General features: G+C 48.1%; 2 protein-coding genes across 25 annotated transcripts in view; both read left to right on the top strand.

The window, feature by feature from the left end:
- Window positions 1–10,074: 10,074 nt before the first annotated feature.
- The window catches only part of hmgcll1 (3-hydroxymethyl-3-methylglutaryl-CoA lyase like 1), a 245,051-nt gene continuing 236,102 nt past the window's right edge, over window positions 10,075–19,023 (top strand). For 22 of the 23 annotated variants that reach the window (XR_012388667.1, XR_012388663.1, XR_012388660.1 and 19 more), the window contains exon 1: window positions 10,075–10,265. Coding sequence is in view for 5 of the 23 variants with exons in the window: in XM_068212920.2 (XP_068069021.1) it covers window positions 10,170–10,265 (96 nt within the window). In the remaining 18 variants the exon portion in view is untranslated. 23 annotated transcript variants of the gene reach the window in all.
- Window positions 14,955–18,875, top strand: LOC110440169 (uncharacterized). 2 transcript variants are annotated; one of them, XM_068212985.2, is made up of 6 exons: window positions 14,955–16,829; window positions 16,916–17,386; window positions 17,782–17,951; window positions 18,086–18,340; window positions 18,421–18,669; window positions 18,749–18,875. In XM_068212985.2, the coding sequence occupies exons 1-6, from the start codon at window positions 16,169–16,171 to the stop codon at window positions 18,845–18,847; spliced, it is 1,905 nt and encodes a 634-aa protein (XP_068069086.1). In that variant the 5' UTR covers window positions 14,955–16,168; the 3' UTR covers window positions 18,848–18,875. The 2 variants fall into 2 exon arrangements, with proteins under 2 accessions (XP_068069086.1, XP_021336379.1); XM_021480704.3 differs by having other exon boundaries at window positions 16,035–16,829; window positions 18,421–18,875.

Raw genomic sequence — 19,023 nt, forward strand, 5'->3', positions numbered from 1 at the left:
TTTGTGTCAAACAATTTATCCGTGGAATATATAATGAATCTTTTAATTTTATTTGGTAAACTTCATGCTCATAAATGCAGATTAAATAACTCTAAACCTTGTTTAAAGGTTGCTATTATAGATTTTCATCGCTCCAATATATTAGCGAAAAATGTAAAAATACAATTATAGTGGCAAAGGAGCTAAAGTTAATCGACTAGTAAACTTGTTGTCAATTGAATAGGTTAAAATAATATAATTGTAAAGATCTCTATGTTGAATTGTCTCTTTATTTATTTAATTTATGCAATTTTTTTTTAATGTTATTAGTTAGATCGGCTCAGTTGGCGTTTCTGTGTGGAGTTTGCATGTTCTCCCTGCCTTCGCATGGGTTTCCTCCGGGTGCTCCGGTTTCCCCCACAGTCCAAAGACATGCGGTACAGGTGAATTGGGTAGGCTCAATTGTCCGTAGTGTACGAGTGTGTGTGTGGATGTTTCCCCAGAGATGGGTTGCGTCTGGAATGGCATCCGCTGCGTAAAAACGTGCTGGATAAGTTGGCGGTTCATTCCACTGTGGCGACCCCAGATTAATAAAGGGACTAAGCCGACAAGAAAATAATTGAATGGAGTTACATTTGTATTTTTTGGATGTCATGTTTAAATGGTATATTTGCTTTTGTTTAATAATAAAAAAAGAAAGAAAAAAAAAAGTTTAACTGGTTAAATGGGATGGTGGGCCAAATCAAAGGTTACCATGGGCCAGCTTAGACCCTATTTTCGGCCATCTCTGCTGTGTTAACAGGTACAAACTCTTCCATTGTGTCCACAGTGTGTTTGATGGAAACCCAGAGAGCGTCCCGAACAGTGAGTGACTGAGGCTGTGACTCACAGTGGTGTCATCAACTACACTCAAGGACGCTCTGCCAATGAAAAACAGACCAGCACACACAAACTACTGCTCACATTTCCAGGGTCTGGGATGAGTTTATATGTGCGGGCCCTCTATGACGGTCTCTGCGTCCAAAAATGGAACAAATCCACCTTAGAAAGTGAAATATTTGCATCCCTGAAGGGCACTAGAGAGGGAGAATAGTCATACTGAAAGATCATTCCACACTCAAGCGCCTCAAAATAGACGCCCTTTGGAATAAACGTTAAATGTTTTTTGCTGTCATGATTCCTTATGCATTGACTGATCGGTACACTGTGAAAAATTCAGGGTTCCACACAATTCATTCATGCTGTCCCAGCACAAACAACAAATTTAAGTGGATTGAAGTTGAACATAAAATAGGGGAGACATGGTGGCTCAGTGGTTAATCACCTCACAGCAAGAAGGTTGCTGGTTTGAGTACCAGCTGGGTGAGTCGGCATTTCTGTGTGGAGTTTGCATGTTCTCCACGTGTTGGTGTGGGTTTCCTCCGGGTGCTCCGGTTTCCCCCACAGTCCAAACACATGCGCTATAGGGGAACTGATGAACTAAATTGGCCACTAATAGTGAATGAGCGTGAATGAGAGTGTATGGATGTTTTCCACTGCTGGGTTGCATCTGCTGTGTAAAACATATGCTGGAATAGTTGGCGGTTCATTCCGCTGTGGTGACCCCCTGATAAATAGGGGACTAAGCCAAAGGAAAATGAATGAATGAGTGTCAAGCCTGAAGTATTTGGAAAAACAAAAGAAGTACGACTTGTGTGTGTGCTGGTTTTGGTGGTTTACAGGGACATCGGTTTGTATAAATGGCATTGAAATGATCTAGTACTCTAATAAGGTAGTTTACAGGCACATGCCTTGCGTACTCATATCTCAAAATGCTTAAAAGTTGTATTTACTGGGTTTCCTGTAAGGATCAGCAGTAGGGGTGACAGTAAATATATAAATAAATTATATAAAAATTATATATAATAATATATAGCTGGCTGTTTTTGACAGTAAAATACATTACGCCTATGGAAAGTCCTTGTAAACTATTATTACTAACATGTGCACTTGTGTGCCTGTGTGAATTCTGCTTCATTTATTTATTCATTTTATTTTCAGCTTAATCCCTTTATTCAACAGGAATCAGCACAGCGGAATGAACCGCCAATTTATCCAGTAAATGTTTTACGCAGCGGATGCCTTTTCCAGTCACAACCCTGTACGGGGAAATGAATTGGGCTTAATACATGTACTTATTGATGGGTATTGATCATAAGCAATCTGATTCCAGAAATGCTGGAATAGTTGGCGGTTCATTCCTCTGTAACGACCCCTGATGAATAAAGGAACTATGCCGAAGGAAATGCAGCGAATAAAGCACATGTATAACCCCCCTACCAAAAAAAACAGCTTAAACCAGCCTAGGCTGGTTGGCTGGTTTTAACTGGTCGACCAAGCTGGTTTTAGAGGGGTTTTGGCCACTTCCAGGCTGGTTTCCAGCCATTTCCAGCCTGGTCTTAGCAGGTCAGGCTGGGAGATGACCAGCTAAAACCAGCTTGACCAGTCTAGCCAGGATAGCCCAGCCAAAACCAGCTATGTCCAGCTTAAACCAGGCTGGTCAAGATGGTTTTAGCTGGATTTAGCTGGTCATTTTCCAGCCAGACCAGCTAAAACCAGGCTGGAAATGGCCAAAACCCCTCTAAAACCAGGCTGGTCAACCAGCTAAAACCAGCCAACATGCCTAGGCTGGTTTAAACTAGATTTTAGAACGTGGTGTATCCGCTATCGTGTCTTTAATAGCCCGTCCTGATGAAGTCTGACCTTTTCTCCCTTTAAAAATCTTTACATATTTACTCTGTACGTAAATTCGGCGTCTACAGCCAGGCTACAAATCTAGTGGAAAACCCAGCAGAGACAGTCCATCAGTGATTACACTACACGGAGACAGCGGAGCATAAATATTTGACCAATTTAAGTTCACAGAGGCAAAGGTTAATTCACCAGAGGCCCAAAGCTAACCCAGCAGGATTTGTTTGTGCAAAATGCATGCTAGTCTGCTCCTAAATCATCTACAATTGCAAGAGGAATTCGGTAAAAATAGAGGGGAACATCTGGTATGGCCGAAGAGTCCAGGTAATGGCTAATGAAATTGTGCTTTATTTAGCATTTCGTCCTGCTGTGGTGCTCGGTGGCTGAATGTTTACAAGAGCGCGTATGGAATGATAAAAGAGCTTCAGAAAAGCCCCCACACTCGCTCACCTGCGCTGGGTTACTTCACATTACCCAGGATGCCCCGAAGGTGTAGCTCACCTCTTTGAAGTGAAGGCCGACAGCTGGTGTTTGTCAAGATGAACGTCCACTTTTTGTCCTTTTAGTTAGGGAGCGTTCAAGGAAAGGAAACGCTAAATGGTTCGGTAGGGACACTGATCTAATGCGGCTAACTCCAGCTGGGGGCAATTCTGAATCACACACACACACACACACACACACACACACACACACACACACAAGCCACATAATGTTCCTGCATTGATCCTGTGCTGAAATACAAACTTACATGGATAGACAGAGGTCCATGAGAAAAAAAAAAAAAAAAATTATATATATATATATATATATATATATATATATATATATAATTATATACATATATACATATATATATATATATATATATATATATATATATATATATATATATATATATATACATATATATATATACATATATATATACATACATTTTAGAAATATATTTATTTATATATCTAATATATATATATATATATATATATATATATATATATATATATATACATACACAATATAATATATATATATATATATATATATATATATATATATATATATATATATATATATATATATATATATATATATATATATATATATGAGCAATAACACACGAGTGGCTGTATATTAGCACTGGTGGTAGGTGTGCTTTTATATATCAATATATATATATATATATATATATATATATATACACACACACACACAGTTGGAAGTCAGAATTATAAGCGGAATTTTTCACAGTATGTCTGATAATATTTTTTCTTTTGGAGAAAGTCTTATTTGTTTTATTTTGGCTAGAATAAAAGCAGTTTTTAATTTTTTTAAAAAGCCATTTTAAGGTCAAAATTATTAGCCCCTTTAAGCTGTAGTTTTTTCGATTGTCTACAGAACAAACCAGTTACCTAATTAACCTAACCTGCCTAGTTAACCTAATTAAGCCTTTAAATGTCACTTTAAGCTGAATATGTGTCTTAAAGAATATCTAGTCTATATTATTTACTATCATCATGGCGAAGATAAAATAAATCAGTTAGAGATGAGTTATTAAAACCATTATGATTAGAAATGTTAACAAAAATCTGCTCTCCGTTAAACAGAAATTGGGGAAAATATATACAGGGGGGCTAATAATTCTTACTTCAACAATATACATATACATTAACTAACTCTGCACCGCATGGGATGTCATTCCCTCGCTGTAAACGCTAGCGCTCTTGTTTTTATTTTCTGCAACCTCGCTACGCGCGCATCCTGAATGTTTACAAACCGGTAATTTGCCTATAACAAGCCACATAGCAACCCAAGGGGATGTGCTTGCTCTTTTACTCACTCTCACACACACACGATTTGAACACTGTTCTTACCTTCACTTGTAAATGAAGTCTTGAATTACTGTGAAATGATCAAATTCTGTTCTCCCTCCTCCTTTGAAGCACGTCGTTTAGCTCCGGCATTGGTCGTCCATTATTTATTGCTTCACATTTTGCTTAAAAGCCCAATTTTAAGAAATTTTTGAGATTACACCAACCATTTCTGCCTAAAATAACACTCCTTGGAATTTATTTTGACTAAGAGCAACCACCGAAGAAGAATGACCGTGAGCTCACGTGCGCCCCCTTCTTTGCGGTATAGCTACTGCCTGTCTCGCCTCATGTTTTTTTAGTGCGGCTGTATGTAAATAAGTGATAGCAATCGTGAAATACAATATTATATAAGGCTAGGAAATATAGTAAAAATGTCTACAACGTATAGAAGGATTTTAATAAAGCATAACATTGGTAGCATACACGGAGTGAGCAAAAAGCACGCGCTCATCTCGGTACGCGAGGGATTGCGCAATTTGACGTGAAGTAGAGCTCTGTGCTGGTTTACCACGCAATAATTGAACAGGAGATATGCAAAATACAGCGATTTTGACTATAAAATGATTTAATTTATTTGTCCACAGAGTTTCTACATGGATATCCACCTTTTGGAGGACTGAATGAGTCAGTGGACTGCACGGCTTGTGAAAACCGGAAAGTTCAGCTGTTAAATAGGGATTGTCGGATAATGAGGAAATTAGCATCAGGTGCATCAGATTAACACTAATGACAGGGAGGATCTGAAAGAGTTCACTTATTTGATCAGGGATCTTTTCATAGATCTTATTTAAGTGTTTTATGGTGTGCTTCATAATAGGCTACTCCTGTTACACTTTAAAAAGAAATATCTGTTAATTATTGTTGTTTATTTACGGTTGTGAATTACATTATAGGATGTTGATTTCTGCTCTGTCCACTTTTTATGTTGAAAATTCAACTTTACAGTTTAACAAAGTGACTTTTATTAACATTTTAGTTGTTTAAAATAATAATATCATGTATGAGAAGTGATATATATGGAAATAAGTGTGCGGTCAGTTTATTACAAGGTTTTTGTGACTAATATACAACACCAACCCAGACAATACAGCACAAAAACTATTACAAATGTTCATTAAAGTCACTTTTTCGAACTTTTTAAGGTCAAAAGTTGTGGGAAGAAAGATCAAGCTCCCATAATGCGATTCAAAAGTTTAAATGAACAGAGAAAAAAAAAATGAAACATAAAATACAGAAAACTGCTAATTTACGGATATTTTTTACAGTGAAGGATAAATTGAAATAGGACTTGCAGTTAGGAAACTGTAGGTTATTCTCAAATTTGATCTTCACTGTATACAGTTTTAAATATTAACATTGCTTATTTGCATTATATCAAAACTTAAATGATTTGAGTTTTTAAATGTATGATTTTTGTGACTTTTGTGGAAATGAGCCAAATCCTAATTGTAAATTGGTCTCTTCAAATGGAATAAAGTCTCCTTTTCTGCCAGTGGTCAGACAAAAATGTCATTGAATGAACAAATACTGCTTTGGCAACCAAGAAACCCATATTTCCAAAAGAGCATTGTGAAAACAGTGTTTCAGTGCAGCTGAATGTAGTCTTTTTCTGACATGTTTAATTGCATATGAAATAAAGAAAATAGAAGGTAGTGCCTCACAGCAAGAAGGTAGCTGGTTAGCGCCTAAGCTGGGTCAGTTGGCATTTCTGTGTGGAGTTTGCATGGTCTCCCTGCGTTAAAACAGATTTTATTGGTGTTCACAAACAAAATGTTTTTCTCACTTAAGAGTTTTTGTCTTGATTGTAGTCCAAATATCTAAATCAAGCAAAAAATGCAAAAATGAACGTCTTGTCTTCAGAAATAAAATGTCAAAAAGAAGCAAAATAATCTTATTTTTAAAGTAAACACTAGTTAATTAGCTTACCCCAGTGGCAGCTTATTTTGCTTGTTTTAAGAGAAAAAACTCTTAATTTTGATTTATTATTTCTGAAAACAAGACAATATTTGTTGCTTGTCTTCAATTCAGTTCACCTTTATTTGTTTAGCGCTTTTACAATGATTGAGTTAACGGAGCTTCACATAGAAGATCATAGTAAATTGAAACAGTGTCAGTTCAGTTTTCAGAGTTTAAGTTCAGTTCAGTTTAGCTCAGTTCAGTGTGGTTTAATAATCACTACTGAGAGTCCAAACACTGAAGAGCAAATCCATCAATGCGCAGCTCTACAGATCTCGAACCATGCAAGCCAGTGGCGACAGAATTAAAAAACCTTGAGAGACACCAGGCTCAGTTGGGCACGACCATTTCTCCACGGGCCAAACGTCTTGTGCAGAGCTGCAGTCTAGGTGCGGGAGGCTGGAGAATGCTGGACCTCAGCGAAGACTCGTCATTTCACTCCTCTATGACCACCACAGCAGCTGCTCAGGATACGGCCTGGTCTAGGATTATGAAAACCTTGGGATCATCTCGTTGCTGGTCTTGAATCGAATCAGTGGCGCTGATTAGTCTGAGGGCCTCAGGATGAGTATCCCCAGGTGGAAATAGAGAATAAAGAGAATAATTAGCGTAGCTGCTGTTCATAGTGTAGGTAAACGAGATGCAGAAACCTGCGTGGGGCACATTCATGTATCACACCGCTAAGTGATGCACTGAGTGTGTGCTTTACTAAACAGATAGGTCTTTAATCTAGTGTTGAACTGAGAGAGTGTGTCTGAGCCTCGGACATTATCAGGAAGGCTATTCCAGAGTTTGGGAGCCATAAATGAGAAGGCTCGACCTCCTTTAGTGGACTTTGCTATTCTAGGTACTAGCAGAAACCCTGAGTTTTGAGATCTTATAGAGCGGGTTGGATTGTAGCGAGACAGACGGTTGGTTAGATAAACAGGAGCTAGACTATTTAAAGCTTTATAGGTAAGAAAAATGCTTCTTGATTTAAGACTTTTTAGATATTTGGACTAGAAACAAGACACAAACTGTACATAAGAATAGTATTTTTTGCATTGTGCTGTGCAGACTGGTTTCTTAAACATGACAGTACGTTCACTGTACTCAAATGGCCTCCACAATCACTAGATCACAATCCAATAGAGCACCTTTGGGATGAGGTGGAACGGGAGATTGGCATCATGGATGTGCAGCCGACAAATCAGCAGCAACTGTGTGATGCTATCAAGTCAATATGGAGCAAAATCTCTGAGAAATATTTCCAGTAGCTTGTTGAATCTCTGCCACGAAGGATTAAGGCGGTTCTGAAGGCAAAATGGGGGCCAACCTGATACTAGTAAAGTGTACCTAATAAAGTGGCCGGTAAGTATATATATTTATTTTAACCCTCAGATTACAGATTTTTAAATAGCTTCAAGGTTTGTCTGAAAGCTTACTGGAAAGATTATTTATTCAGCTTTCAGGTATAAATCTTATACCTCAGACATTTCAGAAAATTGACACTCATGACTGGTCTTGTTGTCCAGGGTCACAAACGAGAAATAGGCCACTGATACCCCAATAAAAGCAACCCCAGCCGCGATTCTCCCCCATTAAGAGAGAGGCAAGTTATTGAGGAAGAGCCGAGCACAAGAGCTTCCTTAAACCTCTCTATTGTAAGCACCTGGGCTTGGAAGAATGGCTCTTTCACAAGTAAATTGCGGCCTGGCTTTACAGAGAGATTTTATAACAGAGCACGGTTGACATTGGCAGGAGTGGCATTGAGAAGCATGAGCCGCCTCAGCCACAGGAGATCAATCACGTTTTTTTCTTTCACTCCCCAAAGCTGTAGATTTCCTCCGCCGGGGAGGAGTGCCAAGGCCGGTAAAATAAGCAGCTCGCGGTTAGTCTTATTGTAGAGCCCAGAATCCCCCCAGCGGGTCTCATATTTAACATGGAGCTGTCAGTCTAAAGCTAACAACAAAGCGCTGTGTAGCATCTTCACCGGCAGGGATGCTGCCTGCTGCTATGGCAACAGCTGAGTCATCCGGTTGCTAGAAGGGATACAGCTGCAGCCAGGCATTACTATTATTGTATTTGATCAACATCTACCCCTATCCCAAACTTAAACCCAACCATCACTTATGTAAAAACAGTAATTATAATGAGTATTATTCATATTATTAATTATATCTACCCTTATTATTATCTACTCATAAACCCAACCCTCACAGTAATGTAAAAACAGTAATTATACACAGTATTATTCAAATTATTTGTTAAATTACCCATTAAATTGTATTTTATTAACATCTATTTATAAACAACCATATGATACAAATTTAATAAATAATATGAATACTGTGATGGTTGGGTTTATGTGTAGACATTAATTAAATACAATTTAATGAGTAATTCAATAAATATTATTAATAATACTCTGTATAATTACTGTTTTTACAATACTGTGATGGTTGGGGTAGGGTTAAACATTAAAAAAATACAATTTAAAATGTAATTTAATAAACAATATGAATAATACTCTGTATAATTACTGTTTTTACATTACGGTGATGTTTGGGGTAGGGGTATACATTAAAAAATACAATTTAATCAATATTTTAATAAATATTACAAATAATACTCTTTATAATTACTGTTTGAACATTACTGTAATGTTGGGGTAGGGGTAAGTGTTAATAAAATACAATTTAATGGGTAATTTAGTAAATAATATGAATAATTCTTGGTATAAATACTTTTTTCTACATTATTGTGATAGTTGGGTTAGGGTTAGGCGCTAATAAAATACAAATTCATGGTAATTTAATTAATAATATGAACAATACTCTATATAAATACTGTTTTTACATTACTGTGATGGTTGGATTCAGGGGTAGATGTTAATAAAATACAATTTAATGGATAATTTAATAAATATTATGAATAATACTCGCTATAAATACTGTTTTTACATTACTGTGATGGTTTAGGTAGGGGTAGACAATAATAAAATACAATTTAATGGGTACATTTCATAAATAATATGAATAAAACTTGCTATAATTACTGTTTTTACTTTACCATGATAGTTGGGGTAGGGGTAGAGGTTAATAAAATACAATTTAATATATATTATGAATAATACTCTGTATAAATACTGTTTTCACATTACTGCGATGGTTGAGTTTAGGGGTAGATGTTAAAACTACAATTTAATGAGTAATTTAATCAATAGTATGAATAATACTCTGTATAATTACTATTTTAACATTACTGTGATGGTTAGGTTTAGGGGTAGGCATTAATAAAATACAATTTAATGGGTAGTTTGATAAATAATATGAATAAAACTCTGTATAATTACTATTTTAACATTACTGTGATGGTTGGGGTAGGGGTAGACGTTAAAATATTATTTAATGAGTAATTCAATAAATAATACGAATAAGACAAATACTGTTTTAGAGAATATTGAAATACAATTAATCATTTACTAAAGAATATTAATAATTATCGTTAACTTCCGTCCACAGCTGTATCTCTTCTAGCGACAGCCAGCGTAGGTCGCGGTGATGCTGACGGTGAAAAAGCGCAGATGCTCGGTCGTCTCCACCACCGGTGTCACTGCGGAAAAGCACCGGGCTGGCAGGTCGCGCTGGCCGGATGGGGAACGTTTCCTCCGCGGTCAAACACTGCCTGAGCTACGAGACTTTCCTGCGGGATTATCCGTGGTTGCCGCGGCTCCTGTGGGAAGAGAAGGTGGGGCTCTGTTTGTGCATGTGCTCCTCTAGGAAATATAATGCAGAGAGAAAGTAAAAAAAATTCATTTTGAAAACGAAATGCATTGATTTTATTTTTTTGCTGTTTGAAACAACTAACACTCATTTGGGGGATGGTGGGTCTCTAGCGGGGGGGGTCTTTGGAACGACCGCTGGCAAACGCTATGGATAAGCTCACCGGGGGCGTCGGTTAGACCCAGGGGAGAGCCCACCAAGCCATGCCCGAATAGAGACCACTCTCTCCGGCATGACCCGCGCCTGGAGGGGGGGGTAGCGCGTCCCTGGGTTTCGCTGACCTGCCGTCAAGTTTTCGATAACAGACACATATGAAGGACTTAGTGCAATTTCCGATTTCGCGGTTGATCGAACCAGGCCCCAGAGGCATTCAAATAAGCCCCAGGAGATGCGTTCGAACCCGGGGGAGCTAGGTGCGCGTTACTGCCCTGGTTCAGCCAAAGACCCAGGCCTCAAAGGCAATCAAAGAAGCCCCAGGAGATGCGTTCGAACCCGGGGGAGCTAGGTGCGCGCAACTGCCCTGGTTCAGCCAAAGACCCAGGCCTCAAAGGCAATCAAAGAAGCCCCAGGAGATGCGTTCGAACCCGGGGGAGCTAGGTGCGCGCAACTGCCCTGGTTCAGCCAAAGACCCAGGCCTCAAAGGCAATCAAAGAAGCCCCAGTAGATGCGTTCGAACCCGGGGGAGCTAGGTGCGCGTAACTGCCCTGGTTCAGCCAAAGACCCAGGCCTCAAAGGCAATCAAAGAAGCCCCAGGAGATGCGTTCGAACCCGGGGGAGCTAGGTGCGCGTAACTGCCCTGGTTCAGCCAAAGACCCAGGCCTCAAAGGCAATCAAAGAAGCCCCAGGAGATGCGTTCGAACCCGGGGGAGCTAGGTGCGCGTAACTGCCCTGGTTCAGCCAAAGACCCAGGCCTCAAAGGCAATCAAAGAAGCCCCAGTAGATGCGTTCGAACCCGGGGGAGCTAGGTGCGCGTAACTGCCCTGGTTCAGCCAAAGACCCAGGCCTCAAAGGCAATCAAAGAAGCCCCAGGAGATGCGTTCGAACCCGGGGGAGCTAGGTGCGCGTAACTGCCCTGGTTCAGCCAAAGACCCAGGCCTCAAAGGCAATCAAAGAAGCCCCAGGAGATGCGTTCGAACCCGGGGGAGCTAGGTGCGCGTAACTGCCCTGGTTCAGCAAAAGACCCAGGCCTCAAAGGCAATCAAAGAAGCCCCAGGAGATGCGTTCGAACCCGGGGGAGCTAGGTGCGCGTAACTGCCCTGGTTCAGCCAAAGACCCAGGCCTCAAAGGCAATCAAAGAAGCCCCAGGAGATGCGTTCGAACCCGGGGGAGCTAGGTGCGCGTAACTGCCCTGGTTCAGCCAAAGACCCAGGCCTCAAAGGCAATCAAAGAAGCCCCAGGAGATGCGTTCGAACCCGGGGGAGCTAGGTGCGCGTAACTGCCCTGGTTCAGCCAAAGACCCAGGCCTCAAAGGCAATCAAAGAAGCCCCAGGAGATGCGTTCGAACCCGGGGGAGCTAGGTGCGCGTAACTGCCCTGGTTCAGCCAAAGACCCAGGCCTCAAAGGCAATCAAAGAAGCCCCAGGAGATGCGTTCGAACCCGGGGGAGCTAGGTGCGCGTAACTGCCCTGGTTCAGCCAAAGACCCAGGCCTCAAAGGCAATCAAAGAAGCCCCAGGAGATGCGTTCGAACCCGGGGGAGCTAGGGGTCCATTGCTGAGCTGCTAACCCGCCTCCCAGCGCTCATATCCCCGCAGGCCAGCGCGCGCAAAGGCCTATTTGGGTCACCAACGGTAAGCGAGGGGGTCAGAGAGCCAGGAGGGGGGGGTCTTTGGCGATCAGTGGTTCCCCGGGATAAGTGAGGGTGTATTGGGCAAAGAGCGCGGGACATGGAGCCCTGGAGGCCAATGGTGCACCAGCGGTACCAATTTACGCATCAGCTGAAACATTAGTGCGCTCACCGGGGGCGTCGGTTAGACCCAGGGGAGAGCCCACCAAGCCATGCCCGGATAGAGACCACTCTCTCCGGCATGACCCGCGCCTGGAGGGGGGGTAGCGCGTCCCTGGGTTTCGCTGACCTGCCGTCAAGTTTTCGATAACAGACACATATGAAGGACTTAGTGCAATTTCCGATTTCGCGGTTGATCGAACCAGGCCTCAAAGGCAATCAAAGAAGCCCCAGGAGATGCGTTCGAACCCGGGGGAGCTAGGTGCGCGTAACTGCCCTGGTTCAGCCAAAGACCCAGGCCTCAAAGGCAATCAAAGAAGCCCCAGGAGATGCGTTCGAACCCGGGGGAGCTAGGTGCGCGTAACTGCCCTGGTTCAGCCAAAGACCCAGGCCTCAAAGGCAATCAAAGAAGCCCCAGGAGATGCGTTCGAACCCGGGGGAGCTAGGTGCGCGTAACTGCCCTGGTTCAGCCAAAGACCCAGGCCTCAAAGGCAATCAAAGAAGCCCCAGGAGATGCGTTCGAACCCGGGGGAGCTAGGTGCGCGTAACTGCCCTGGTTCAGCCAAAGACCCAGGCCTCAAAGGCAATCAAAGAAGCCCCAGGAGATGCGTTCGAACCCGGGGGAGCTAGGTGCGCGTAACTGCCCTGGTTCAGCCAAAGACCCAGGCCTCAAAGGCAATCAAAGAAGCCCCAGGAGATGCGTTCGAACCCGGGGGAGCTAGGTGCGCGTAACTGCCCTGGTTCAGCCAAAGACCCAGGCCTCAAAGGCAATCAAAGAAGCCCCAGGAGATGCGTTCGAACCCGGGGGAGCTAGGTGCGCGCAACTGCCCTGGTTCAGCCAAAGACCCAGGCCTCAAAGGCATTCAAAGAAGCCCCAGGAGATGCGTTCGAACCCGGGGGAGCTAGGTGCGCGCAACTGCCCTGGTTCAGCCAAAGACCCAGGCCTCAAAGGCATTCAAAGAAGCCCCAGGAGATGCGTTCGAACCCGGGGGAGCTAGGTGCGCGCAACTGCCCTGGTTCAGCCAAAGACCCAGGCCTCAAAGGCATTCAAAGAAGCCCCAGGAGATGCGTTCGAACCCGGGGGAGCTAGGTGCGCGTAACTGCCCTGGTTCAGCCAAAGACCCAGGCCTCAAAGGCAATCAAAGAAGCCCCAGGAGATGCGTTCGAACCCGGGGGAGCTAGGTGCGCGCAACTGCCCTGGTTCAGCCAAAGACCCAGGCCTCAAAGGCAATCAAAGAAGCCCCAGGAGATGCGTTCGAACCCGGGGGAGCTAGGGGTCCATTGCTGAGCTGCTAAGCCGCCTCCCAGCGCTCATATTTCCGCAGCAAACATAAGACCCCACCGCTGACGGAGGCTAAAACGACGTGCGGCTGGTGCCCCATACACGAGCCCAGGGCCGGTGGTGACCCATTCACAAACCCAAAGACCGATTGGGCCACCAGCGGTACGTCTTGGCCAGTTGGGTCACCAGCAGCACGTCTGTCTGATCCATGCGGTTTGGAGGAGTTAGTGTCCCCGGGCTTAATAGTGGGGTGCCCGGGCACGGCTGGTGATTAGGTGCAAATCTAGGGGGTCCTTTGGTACCAGCGCTTGCCGCCGGAGAGTGCGTGTACCCCGGGCAGAGCGCGCGGGGCACAGGCCTCCCCAACGCTGGATCTCAGAGGCCCCAGGGGCTGGGCTCGCTCCCCAAGAAGGGTGTGTGTGCCCCGGGCAGAGCGCGCGGGGCACAGGCCTCCCCAACGCTGGATCTCAGAGGCCCCAGGGGCTGGGCTCGCTCCCCAAGAAGGGTGTGTGTGCCCCGGGCAGAGCGCGCGGGGCACAGGCCTCCCCAACGCTGGATCTCAGAGGCCCCAGGGGCTGGGCTCGCTCCCCAAGAAGGGTGTGTGTGCCCCGGGCAGAGCGCGCGGGGCACAGGCCTCCCCAACGCTGGATCTCAGAGGCCCCAGGGGCTGGGCTCGCTCCCCAAGAAGGGTGTGTGTGCCCCGGGCAGAGCGCGCGGGGCACAGGCCTCCCCAACGCTGGATCTCAGAGGCCCCAGGGGCTGGGCTCGCTCCCCAAGAAGGGTGTGTGTGCCCCGGGCAGAGCGCGCGGGGCACAGGCCTCCCCAACGCTGGATCTCAGAGGCCCCAGGGGCTGGGCTCGCTCCCCAAGAAGGGTGTGTGTGCCCCGGGCAGAGCGCGCGGGGCACAGGCCTCCCCAACGCTGGATCTCAGAGGCCCCAGGGGCTGGGCTCGCTCCCCAAGAAGGGTGTGTGTGCCCCGGGCAGAGCGCGCGGGGCACAGGCCTCCCCAACGCTGGATCTCAGAGGCCCCAGGGGCTGGGCTCGCTCCCCAAGAAGGGTGTGTGTGCCCCGGGCAGAGCGCGCGGGGCACAGGCCTCCCCAACGCTGGATCTCAGAGGCCCCCATTAATGGTTCACCAGCGGCTCCATCGATGGTTCACCAGCGGCACATCTTTACGCATCTAGCGCCAAAGGTCCAACAGGAATACGTTATGCCTGGCGCTCACCGGGGCGTTGGTTAGACCCAGGCCCGAGCCCACCAAACCATGCCCGACGGGAGACCACCCTTCCCGGCCTACTTGTCGGGACGTCCCGCGCCTGGAGGTTTTTGCCCGACACCCACAATCTCTGACCTGCCATCAGGGTTTCGGGGAAGGCGTAAAAATATGGACTTAGTCTCTGACAGTCCAGTCGCCAGACCCCACGGTGACTGATCGATAGGAGCTAGTGTGGCGCCCCAGGGGCTAGGCCCCCACCCAGGCCCCCCAAAGCACCAATGGGGTCGGCCTCTATGGGTGTGGCAGATCCTCCCCGTCCTGGGCGCTGTATCAGGGAGGCGTGGGGGTGTCCCTCCGCACACAGCGCCCCCCCTTCCCGCCCCGATCTGTGGGTAAAGGACCCAGATGGCCCGTCTGGCTAAATGACCCAGAGCTTGTCTGCTGCTCAGCCCGCCCGCCAGCCCGCCCCCCTGGACTCCGTTTCCCCCGCGCCGATACTCGGCCCGTGCCCCCGCCCCCCACGCCCTGCGAGGGCTGGGGGATGTTCGGTGGGTTCGGTCGAGTCACCCGGCGTGGTGAATCGAGGCCCCAGGGGCAGCGTAGGGAACGAGCTGGTGTGGGCTTCGATTCTACCCCCGCCCGAGTGTGTGCGTCTGCATCCCGTCCGTCCGCCCGCAACGCCGCCCACCCCCTGGGTTTATCCTTGCTGGCTCCCGGCTGACCCCCACCCCGCCTACCCTGCTCCCGGGGGAGTGAGGGTGGTTGGTTGGGAGGGGAAGCTAGTGGACTCCGGCGAGGTGAAACGTGCCAGGGTCAGTGGTGCCGGGGTTACGGGCTGTCTGGACCCCCCTTTCGATGGTTGGTGCGTATTCCATGTTGGTTGTAGCAGGTCACAAAAGCTCCCGCGGCTGGCGCGTGTGGAGCTGTCCCCCCCCAATGGGGCTCAAACAATCCCCGTTTTGGGGTGGAAAAAGTGAACGTGAATGGCTGTGGAAAAGCTCCCGCTGGCCAGAACAGCAAAATGAAGGGGGGATAGGGAGTGAGGTGGGACACCCCTTCCCCAACTCGAGTCGTGACAAGAGAGAGAGAGGTGTCGAACCGCTGACCGGGGCAACGATGAAGGGGCGGTGGGGTGCATTGTTTAACGGGACACCCCCTCTGGTTCCTTTGAAAAGGGGGGAAGGGAGTGAGGTGGACACCCCTCTCCCCCCTGCTTGAGAAGTCGTAACAAAAGAAAGCTTGAACCGAATGGATCTCCGTAGGGCATCGGTTTACACCTCCTGGTGCGGGGGGGTGTCCTTCCCCTTTAAGAAATACGGGTCCACCAACGTCATGACGCGGAAGTGGACGCCGCCTCCGGCCGCTTATTAACCGCCGCACGTGGCGTGCGGGCCCCTTTCCCCCTCTGCATTGGCTCTAGCACGGTCATGGCTGAATGTGCCCTATGCTTCAACGTCTACAGCCGGCTTGCGCCTCACCTGACGGCCGTTCACAAGGTGGCCAACTCGGACGAGAAGCGGCTGCTGCTCGCGCTGGCCGCCGGCCGCGTGGACACGCGGAAGACACCGTGCCCGGTCCCGGGCTGTCGCCGGACGCCAGCCCGCCTAGACAGGCACTTGAGGCAGCACGCGGAGCTCTCGACCTCGGGAAGGAAAGAGGCTATGGGGAGGGCGAAACGCCGGAAAGTAGCTCGGGAGTTGCAGTGGCTGCGGTCCACCCAGCCTGCAATCCCTGTCGTGTCCCAGCTAGCATCGTCCTCCGAGGGGGAGCGGGACTCGGAGGACCCAGAGGCCGGCCGCCCGTGCGCCGACCGCGGCTGCAGGCGCGCCACCGAGCGCATACAGGCTCAGCTCACGGACCTGGGGAAACAGGTTACCAAGATGCGGTCCACCCTGCTCCAGATCACACGCCTCTACCGGGAGCTGAGGAAGGGAGAAGGGGGGAGAAGGAGGAGGAAGCGGGCGAGGAGAACCAGGTCGCCTCCTGCACCACCGGCTCCCGGGCGAGGCGCGGCCGGAGGTCCGACGCCCCCCGAGCCTCCGGAGGCTTTGGAACCCTACCCGTTCCCGGACCACGTCCCCGCGCTGAGTTGAGTATATTTCAGGCACGTCACTGTCGCTCTGCTGGCTGTGTGCCTTGGGGGAAGTTGACTCTTGGTTGTGCTCGTTCCACAGACCTTCTCTTGGGGGAGTTCGAAGGGTACCAACTGGGCAGCGAGCCCACCCCCCGCCTGAGGAACAACGTCACTTCGAAGCTGGGGAGAATCAAAGCCTTCCTTGGTTACATGGCCAGGGGCACCGCGGAGCCAGGGGACTTCCTCTTCCTCAACCAACCAGCCCGAATCCGAGCGTGGGCCGCCCGGCTAGGTCAGACGCGCATGGCCGAGCCCACCAGGCAGCACTACCTGAAGAACGTGGCTCAGTTCCTAGACTACCTCTCGGAGACGCCGCCGGCCGCCTGTCAGCTCTCCAGCACGGCTCTGGTTCTGATTCGAAGGGAGGTCAGAGCCCTCATCCGCGGCATACGCCGGCGTGTCGTCGTGCACGAGGTAAGGACCAAGCAGGCGAAGGAAAGCCGACTGATCCCCAAGGCCAGTCTGGTGCGCTGTCACCGGACCGCTGGGAGGAAAATTCCCGCCCTGCTAGGTAAGCAAGCCCTTCCGCCGTTCCAGCGATTCCCCCTGTTCGTTCTTCCGGGGCACCAACAGCCCTTGGTTCATCCAGCCACGTCTGTCTGCCCCTCTCCCCCGCGAATGGGACTCATTCGGGGGGGAAGGGGGGCAGACCGACGTGGCTGGATGAACCAACAGCTGCTGGTGGCCCGGAGAGGAGTTGTGCGTTTCTTCTTCAGGGGCACCAGCAGTCCATGAACTGCTGGTGCCCCTGAAGAAGAAACGCACATTTCCTCTCCGGGCCACCAGCAGCTGTTGTTTGAGCTGCTGGCGCCCCGGAGTACAAGTCACCAGCAGCCAAGAGCTGTTGGTGACCCAGAAAGGAAATAGAACCGTCGGTGGTCTAATCTGTCTAATGTCTTTCACCAGATAGCCTCGAATCCAACCCAAGCACTAGGCAACAGTGGCGCTTCTATGGCTTTCTGACTGGCTACCTAACCTCCATCTCTGGGCACCGCTGTGGAGTCTTCCAGAATCTCACAATCCAGGAGGTTGAAGAGGCCTCCAGAAGCCCCGACGAGTCTGCTTATGTCATTAACGTGAGTATGGCGCAAGTAAGGTGGGGGTCACCAGTAGCATGCTCTCTCTCTCACTCACTCACTCACTCACTCACTCACTCACTCACTCACTCACTCACTCACTCACTCACTCACTGCTTGTTCTCTGATGGCAGATTACCACTCACAAAACAAACAGAGCCTTTGGGGCGGCTCAGCTGTCCCTAAACAGGGAGGAATACAGCTGGTTCCGCAGGTTTTTGGCGCTGCGGGCTGGTCTCCCCGGAGGGAGCCAGGCTACCTATTTCTTTTTCACTTCCAGAGCCAGTCCTTGTCGGACCCTGAACAAGTACTTTCAGTCTGCTTGGCTCAGTATGGGCCTTCCAGGCAAACCCACCTTTACTGACGTACGCACTGCGATCGCGACTCATGTGAGTAGGCATTGTGACGCCCCTGTAACTACCAGCGGCGGCTTCTATCCTAATCAAACTTCTGTCTCTCTCCGATGCAGGCAAAGAATGCACACTCTTCAGAGGATCGCCACAAGGTGGCGCAATTCATGTGCCATGACACTTCAACCTCAGATAAGTTCTACGCACTTCACCTCGGACCTCTCCAAGCACGCGAGCGCCGCAGACTCTTTGAAAGGGCCCTGGTGGAGGAGGAGGAGGAGGAGGAGGAGGAGGATGGGGAGGCAGCGGGCACTGAAAGCCCCCCGCGGAAAGGGCGCAAGAGGACGGAGACTTCCGTCTCTCCCCTGGTAAAAATCACATTCTCTTTGGCGTGGACAGCAGAACGTGTGGCATTGGCTAACTTCCCTTTATGTGTCTCTTTTCCAGGAGGGAACCAGCAGGAGGACGCTGCCATGGCGCCCTGCCAAAGGGAAAAGCCAGGGCGCTCGCCCGCTCGAACAAACAGAAGACTCTGAATCGTCCTGAATAAATATTGTACAACTTAACGGTCAAATGGTGTTCAGTGTCTTCATTATTCCTTTTATTTATTATCTGTGTGGTAAAAGTAAATTCAGTGGGGACAAAAATGAGCCCTGTCTTCTTAGTTCAACGCTGTATGCCTGCTGCGTCCAGGTCCTGCCTTGGCTACGTTCCGATTGGGA

Source organism: Danio rerio, chromosome 13, assembly GCF_049306965.1.
Source record: "Danio rerio strain Tuebingen ecotype United States chromosome 13, GRCz12tu, whole genome shotgun sequence".
Lineage (NCBI taxonomy): Eukaryota > Metazoa > Chordata > Actinopteri > Cypriniformes > Danionidae > Danio > Danio rerio.